We start from the raw sequence: 8845 nt of genomic DNA, 5'->3' as shown, positions 1-8845 counted from the left end.
AGGTCAAGAACGATGCCTGCTGCAAGCGCGCAGTATACCACAGACGGGTTTTCCCCTGAGTTCGACTGGATGGATCTGAAGTTCGTCAAACCTCTGCCTCCACATCGGATATGCGGCGCCTGCGGGTTGGTGAGGAAGAGAACGGCCCTGCTACCATGCAAACACGTGGTATGCGAGTGCTGCTACGAGCAGTGCGGGCGGGATGGATCGCATGCGTGTCCGCTGGATGGCCACCACTACGAGGATGAGGACGTCGCTCTGTTGGAGTTCCCTGCTGAAGAGCTGCTCCGGAGGGAGGTAAGCGAAGCAGAGAAAACAGCCGAAATGTTTGCCCAACAGACCTTTTCACTTAAAAGCGCTGTTTCCAATAGTTCACGATTTGACGTCAGAGAACCGTTCAATTTGTTTTTTGAATTGGAAGAGGAGTTTGGTCGCGACGCACACTCTAAGCTGCACACGAAAACTAGATCCTTTGTTATTAACAGTCTGCTTCTTGCATGGATCTCATCTTATCTGCCCGGTCATTTGTCTGCGCTTTAACTGATGACATGGGCTCTAACCCTACACCCCAATGACGCGGATTCCATCCCGGCCACGGCGGCCGAGAATCCCGGCGTAGACGCTGTGAGCGTAAGATAGCATGAGCTTAGCTTAGCTTAGACAAACTTTTTTATATCAGATAATCAGGACGGCGGCCTCGCCATCCCGTCCTTGTCAGACGGCCGAGATCCCCTGGGACCGGGCGGCTTCGAAGGCATATCTGATGATCTCTTTTTGTTCTTGGAGGTCTTGGCTGCGTAGCAAAACCTCCCATGACTATTTGCAATTCACTAAAGGTGGGGATTGGGCGCATGCCCACATCATATGGGCTAAGGTGGCTCGTTTTCCACAGGCCCTATATTTCCCGTCATTGAAGTCGGGCATGAACCTACTCAGCGCGGCTGGATTCGGAAAAGTGCCCACCTGCAACTGCCGCCATGCTACTTCCTCCATCTTGCTCAGCATCTTGTGCGGTCCGGAGTATTCTCTTCGACTAAGCATGTAGAACTGCGTGATATCGCGGAAAGAGTACAATAGCATGAGGAGAAGTTCATTTCGCATGTGAACAAAAAAGCAGTTGCCAAGAGGATCGACTCAAAGTAAAGATGAAAGCAGTCGCCTTTCGTAGCCGTTACGAGTGCCTTATTCACGAGGCATTTGAGAAGAAAGGAAAGCTGGGAGACATTTAAGTGTACTGTCGATGCCTGTGGACGCTTGGCGGTTCCGTCCCGCACACTTTGGCCGACATCGACATGCTTGTTGCCACACTTAGTTTTCTTTTAATGCAAAGTCATTATGTGGCTCGGTCGCGTCAGCAAAGTGTCTGCAAATTTGTCCGCACGATTACGTTGTTCTCTGAAGGTAAATGTGTGAAAGTGTGATTGTGACAGATAGCACGTGATAAAATGTTGCCCTGGGAAAAATTTAGTTCATGAGGTCTAATTGGTTAGTTAAACGCGAGAAATGCTTAGACGTCAAAATAGCCGTGAACTTCAGTATAGCGCATATACGTCAGAACAGCCACGTACGTCGATATAGTATGTGGGTGTTTTGCTTTCACATCGCTCCAAAGCGGGTCGCCTCTTTGATCTCCAAGTTTTTACACATCATTGTCATTACGCGACGCTAATTTGTAATCATAATTAGTTAAGCGCCCTGTAAAGTAATTCGCCGACTGTGCGGTGGGAGGTGTTCGCACAAAGGCTCCATTTATTCCACTGAACAAACGATCCTCCGTAGAGTAAACGTAGCGTGCCCGGCACCTGACCCAATTCACAGCGCTTCCATTCGGCTTAACCACTTTTCTTTCGTTGCAGCCAAACTGATGTCTTACGTCACCACCCTCTCGACCAATCAGGTTTTTCTAGTCACGCCGGCGCCTGTTTTTAAGCGCAAAGATACCTTCTACGCTATCGCGTCAAAAAATGGCATACGTTGCACATATACCGCTCAGACATATTACCGCGCGTGAGGTTCACAGTTTCGGTCGCCGCTTAATTGCGAACAGTTTCCACAAGCAGGCGCCTAAACCGGGTATTTTTCAACTACTGCAGACTTTTTTTAAAGGGACCTAAAAGAGAACAGCAATAGACTCTTTGCAAGCGAGTTGCATGGCACACCGGGCATTATGCCCATGCTAGTAGCTCGTTAAATGATGATATGCTAAAAACTAGGCCCTTTCTGGTTTGTTAGCCCAATACCACAGCGCCTGATAAGAGGCATTTACACTGAAAGCGAGCTCAGCTTTTCATCGGGAATAAACGTGAAATCAGGCCCTCAAAACAACTCTACACCAAAGCACACGCGCGACATCCAGCCAAGTGGTAGAGCCAAGGAGAAAAGATAATCAGCCAAATATTGCAAATGGATGGTTTCACTCTGGACCTTTCTGGGACCGGCTTTTGCCAGTACGTTTCCAATATTTTGCCAGTTATCTGCGCTGCTTGAGAGTCCTACTACAAGACGGGATATTCTCAGTCAGGAGACCACTGAGGCACGTTCGTTCGCCTTGGGTCTTAGACTGAAAAAAAAAACAAAAAAACATAAAAACGAAATAAAGAAGAGTGACAACACTGTGAGTGTTTGCGAAGTCTGCGAGTGCCTGCGGGTGCCTCCTGCCACCCACCTAATGAGAGTGCATAGTCTATTAAAAAGTTGGAGGCTTATCAAGGTTAAGCCCAGTGGATGCGAAGCAGCCTTCGTTTGCATTCTTAATATTAACGTCCTTAGCGTTTGGAGGCATCTTGACCGCATACACGCCCGGCGCAAAGACGCTGGCGCGGTGTCGGGCAAAGAGACTGACGCGACGGCGGGCGCGCGCCGCTTCATCCCTGGCGTGACGTCACATACCACGTGATGCAGCGATGGTGGCGCGCCGGCGCGAACCGAAGCGTGGAGGTCGCCCGACGGCGCGATATGAGGCCCCATCTGCAGCCGGTGTGACGTCATCACACGACGTCACATCATGTGATCTCACTTCAAGGTTAATGGTGGCCACCGCCAGGCGTCGCGCGAAGGCCCGAAACCTTAAAGCCCCTGGAAATTTTTAAAGTAGCGACAACCTTTGCAGAACGCCGCCTCTCCCTCTCCTGCGCCTGTCGCCTCTTCCCATTGGTCGATGGTTTCGCGCGCAAAAGTCCTTTAAACCGGCGCTTTTCGCCGCCGCAGACGCCATATTGTCCGCTCCAACCGCGCACCGTAGGTTCGGCAGGCGTCGTTGCGGACACTGCGCTTTTGCTTGCTGTGAAGTACAGCGGCTTTTGTTTTGCTCGGAACGTGTGTCAGTCACCTAACTTCAAGCCGACTATCTGTGCGGCATAACGGGCTGCTGTGCCTTCGGGTGCAAGAACCGTCACGACGGTGGAAAGCGGTTCTTCGCGATCCCATCATCGAAAACCGACGCGGGCCGGAGGAAGGTTTGGTTACACAGAATTGGCCGGGCGAATTTTAACGCAACGCCATCGACCAGACTTTGCGACGTAAGGGACGTGCTTTCAATAGCTGCTGAGTTTTCCTTCTTTTTTTCAAGCTACGCTGTGCAGTGGTTTGTTCGCGATCGAGCGTATGGCCGCAGTAAGCTCGACATAAGGGCGCTTGCGTTGAGCGCATCGTGGTTGCACGCACGCAAACGTGTAAGTGACGCGAGGCACACGTCTAACTCTAGAGTGACGTTCCTTAAATTTGAGCGCATGCCGCAGTTAGACATACATGCGTACTATAAGCGCAGATCAAACTGCGCTCTGACATGGTGAAGCGCACGCGTTACATTCTGCAGTCGCGCGCGTGCGTGCGTGCGTGTATATTATATATATCTATATTTGATATTTGATATTTATTTACCACCACAATATACATGGTGATATATATATATTAAAGAAAAAGACAAAAAGAAAATTATCGCGCCGATATGCATCGTCAAGGCACCGTAGGAACCGCTGGTGGAAACACCAGCTAGCGCGCTGGCTTGCGTTTACTCTCGAAATATGACCAGTAGCTGTGGGTATGCGTGATAGTGCCCATCGTAAGTGGGTCGCGCGTTTCCTGTCACATACTTTGTAACATCACTTCCGCGTTCTCGCTTCCCCTTGACGCCTAACTAGTTAGGAGAAGGCTACGAATGCGATCAAATCTGTGATAACCTCTTTTGATAACACGTGTTTTAATCTTAGTGTGTTTGAATTTTTTGTGTTTAAAACCTGATGTGTTCTAGAATGTGTGTTTCGAATGTATTTAAAACTGCATGTGCTTTCATTTGGAGTGTTTTTGTTCTGAAGGGTGCAAATTTTAGGTCTGTGAGATGAAGTGTGAAATTGAATTCTGTATGTGCACGAGCACTACTGCCGAACTGTACATAGAGGGGGCCGGGCTTTGTCAAATCAAAATCAAATCAAATCAAGCCGCAGTTATGCGGCTTTTACCCGTCACCCCCTTTTCTCCTTGAGAGAGAAAATAAAGACGATTTGATTTGATTTGATTAATGCTAAAACTTTTTTTTTTGTTAACGTTGCCCACAGTGAGGCTTCCATTATCTCAGTCTTTAAAAGTTTTGTAGCCGCTTTTTTTTTAATGAGATCCGTATAACAAAAGGCTTTCGCTTTACCGATGTGCATTTAGTACTCGGGCTGTTTCCGAGCCTGAGCCGGGCATGTCTATACCTCGCGGGCCGGGTTCGGGCCTATATCGAAAAAATCGGGCCCAGCTGGGGCGGGTAACGAAAAAGGTTGACGTGCTCGGGACGCGTGAATAATTAAGGCCCGTGCAGTGCTCTAATACCGACTATACGAATATGGAAGATTATCGGACAGATGTGTTAAAGGCGAGGTAGGTTTTGCTTTTCACTAAATGACTGATACCGATGAAACATTTATAAAGAACTTTATTATCCCATTGCTGGCAGGCGAAGGATATTTGCGAGGTAGGTTTTCTCCTTACTAACTAACTATTCCAAAGAAAATTTTAATGCGGGAGTCTATATCGTTACAGTTCATGCAAGCAAAAGAACATTATGGGAGGCACAGATAAGTACACACGTAGCGTGGCCTTCATACCGTATTTCGAGCACTCCCTGAAGCGTCTTACCTGGTCCGCGATACACTGCAGCAGACCAAAACTAAAAGCCACTAGAAGAGCGGATGAACCACGGGCATTAAGAATGCCTTTTAGAATGTCAAGCCTGTGCATCCGTTGTAGCACGTCCAGCGTTCCCGCGGGGACGGTCGTTCTGTTTGCATACTCTTCACCAAAACAGATCACCGCAATTTCATTCTACGGCCTCGTGATTCACGGTCACGTTCAATGCACGCCCCACTCTCGATGTCAAACTTGGCACGCCGCATAAAGCCCGGCGCACCCGGACACGTTGCGCGTGCGGCTCTACCAAAACAGTCCATCTACGCGTGCTCATTTTTGCCTTTAGACGATTCAGTGAAGCATGCAAATGTTACTCCTAAGTCACCGATGTATTTATGCAGCGGAACGCACGGTTAATGCGGAGACATAGAGAAGAACTCGGCAAGTACGGGAATCCAGCGCAACGAATTGAAAAGGAGCGTTAGTTCCTTCGGAGCGGGCTAGAGGTCGCCACCGCAGTCACATGAAATCACAAAGAAAACAAAAGTCGTTCGCCCCGCGCGCGGGGGAGGAGGAGAGAAGAGGGAGGGCGTCTTGTCGCTACTTTAGTTTTTTCAGGGGCTTTACGAAACCTACGTTAATATGCTTCGCATAAAACACTATACCGTCAGTATGACTGCAGCCGACCGCCTCCTGGAACTACGTCGGAGACGAGCCAGAAGTACAAGACGAAGTGTAATAAGATAACTTAGTATTTTAGAAACACTTCCGTGGTTCCATAGAATCAGCTTAGTGTACGCATGCTGGCTTGGCGATTGCGCCCTGTGCGCTAGCCATCAGTGCTACCTCTGCGAAAAGTCACTACTATCGATGATCTGTTCTGTAGGTTCTGCTTGGAAATGCCAGTTGGGACGAGTTGGCACTCATGCTTTTGGAATGCTTGCAAGAAGAGCTTTAGCACTGTTATTATTTTTCACATGAAACTATACTGTAATGTTAGGCAACTGCCTCTAAGAAGTTGAATAAACCTACTGAAAGTTTCCACATCACGAGTCTTATAATTCGATGAGCGGACTAGTCCTGTTCCATAAGAACAAATGCCACGTATGATTGTTGAGTCCATTCGTTCGCGCTGAGGCCGCAGGAACGGGGCGTTATCATTTTTGTTTGTGACGCGAGAAGGACCGTACTAGTCTCCATTGATCACAGCCTTGAAGAACAGCATGTACGTTTTTCCAGATTACTGTAGATGATTTTGACCGATTATCTCGAAGTTTCCTTGCCGGCTTTAAATTGAGCGATGCAGCGAGCGGCGGGCATTCGCAGTTCTACGACTAATGAGCACGTTTGTTGCTTACGCCGCTGCCCAGTGATTCAGTTCTTTTGCGGGCGCAAGTCAGCCCAAATACAGAGCTTCGTTTCCAAGTCTTATTGGTGCCTTCCTGACCGCTGGACTGCCGTCACTACAACGTGACATCATGGAATAAGTACGGAGCTTAGGGAGTCTGTATGGTCTATATGGAAGGGCGTATGGAAATTTGCGGACTCTCCATGACTTCATGTACAAGGTATAGAAATCTTATGGAAATTACGTGGAATGCTTATGGGCTCTGTGCAGACAAGATATGGACTTCTATATACTTATCCGCACCGTATGTACTCCATATTCCTGCAATTCCATGCGAGCGGCTAATGTAGAAGGTTTCAGTACGTAATCTTCACCAAAACGGCCGCCGGCGCAAAACAGGAAGGAAGGTATAGCTCATCGGAGAGTCCAGCCGGCGAGTTACGGCAGATTCAGTTTTCTTCAGCAACGTTCTGTTTTATCATTTGCAGGTTAGGTGCTGGAACGAAGACAACGGCTGTGAGACCGTGCTGGCAGCTTCCCAGATTCCCCAGCATTTCCAGCGAGAATGTCGACACCACCCTGCACGGTGCCCCAAGTGTCCGGCCTCGGTTCTTTGCAGCGATGTGTGCTCACACCTGAGATCGAACTGTGCAACGGCCTCGATGCCTCTTGCACGAGAATCTCGCCATCAGCCCAGCAACACGGAAGATGCAGAAGTTTCAAACTCCTTCCAACGAGTTATTCAGGAGCAGGCGGTGGAAATGAGAGAGCATCTAAGGCAGCTGGTTATTGATGTTCAGTGCCAACGTGATAGACTGAACGAAATGTCTCACGAGATAAAAACCTTTAAAGAAGCGCTCAAAGATGAACTGACGCAAGTTACGAGAAGGTTTCAGGGCAGTCTGACAACAAATGAACTGGAAAAAACGCTTCATGGTGGGTTCTTAAGAGTAATCAGACAGAGCTCTGAGCACTGCTCACGGATTCTGCTATCAGTTCAAGAAATTAAGTTTGGAACTCTACTGAACAGCGAGAAGACACTGGACCGCATTAAAACATTGCTTCGATCCGATGGACTACGAGCAGAGCATACTATCTTCGATGTCAAAGGAATCAAATCGCTCGAAGAAAAAGCTCTGAGAGATGGCCTCGCTGGCTACGAGAGCGAGCAGGTATACCTGTGTGGCTACTGCATGTCACCTGGAGTCTACTTCAGTAAAGATGGCGAATGTGTGCATCTGCATGCGCTTCTCCGCTTGCGGAAAGGCCAAAACGACGACGCTGTCGAGTGGCCATTCCAGCACAAAATACGTCTGCGCGTCATGCACCCACGAAAAGAGGCCCTGCGCATCATTGAAATTAAGCCACGCCTTCCATCTGACTACATGCGAAAGCCCATGTCATCAACTAACAGGGCGATTGTTTTCGATGATCCGTCGTTTACTCTGCGCTCTATCAGGCAGTACGGTTTCGTATTCGATGACAAGATTCGGATTAAGTGGGAAATTATGCCGTGAGTCGCGCTTGCAGTAAGTAATAAACGGAAACTGTTTGTTTCTAGTGGATATTTATTTTAGGTATTTGTTTTTAATCCTGATGCTATGCAGTGCAAACAATTTCATCCGTCTTGATCACTTCTTTGCTGAACTGCGTTCAGTGCACCTGTTCTATTGTGCTTGGGTCTAATATAAAGGAAGTGTTTAATAGACAAAACATTTCCTGAGGTTTAGCTCAGGTTAGACCGGGCAGGTTGCATACGCAGCGTGGAGCCTTGTGGAGCACGGCTGAAACGGTTGCCATGGAAACGGCGCTCCATCTGTTTGACCTCGCTGCGGCTGAAGGTCATCCGTGGCCACCGCCGGGAGCCACGCGACGGCTCGAAACCTGCCGCAGTATTTCTTACCCAATAAAAGTGAGTGTGGAAACAAAGTGGTATTCTAAGCACTGTTTTATCACCGAGTGTTTTGTTTTGCAGCAGCTTCAAAAAGACTACGATAGTCCATCTGAAAAGGGGAAAGTTTGGCTGAAGTGGCAGGTGGAGTCAATAACCCCTTTAGTTTCTGGGAAATGGTACATGATACGTATGGAACGGTTTTATGGTGCGTAATGAAAGAAAAGGCCGCGGGGCTTCAAAATGCGGCTTTTATTTTTGGCTACAAATTAGAAGAGAGTATTTAAAGAAGGTACATTCACATTGTGGAATTACTTATTTGATGACCGTTGGTGTGCCACGAGTTTCAAAGCTTTTTGTCAAACACCGCAATGTAGCACAAGGTGGTTCTATGCCCCATTTCTTGCCCTTCATACGGGAAGCTATGGCTGTTCTACCGCGGTACTCAAACCGGCCGCTAGTAGCCGCCTGAGGTGTGACGGAAATAATGGCCATTT

The 8845-nt window shown here is 48.3% G+C and overlaps 1 protein-coding gene across 1 annotated transcript; it reads left to right on the top strand.

Annotated features, from left to right (window-relative positions):
• LOC149329420 (TNF receptor-associated factor 6-like) lies at positions 1-8325 on the top strand. Its single transcript, XM_089562214.1, has 2 exons — positions 1-297; positions 6946-8325. The coding sequence occupies exons 1-2, from the start codon at positions 13-15 to the stop codon at positions 7972-7974; spliced, it is 1314 nt and encodes a 437-aa protein (XP_089418340.1). The 5' UTR covers positions 1-12; the 3' UTR covers positions 7975-8325.
• The last annotated feature ends 520 nt before the right edge of the window (positions 8326-8845 follow it).

This window comes from Amblyomma mixtum, chromosome 9 (assembly GCF_055824585.1).
Source record: "Amblyomma mixtum isolate Tamu chromosome 9, ASM5582458v1, whole genome shotgun sequence".
Classification (NCBI taxonomy): domain Eukaryota; kingdom Metazoa; phylum Arthropoda; class Arachnida; order Ixodida; family Ixodidae; genus Amblyomma; species Amblyomma mixtum.
Note: the sequence above shows the minus strand (reverse complement) of the source record. Positions and strands in the feature narration are given on the sequence as shown.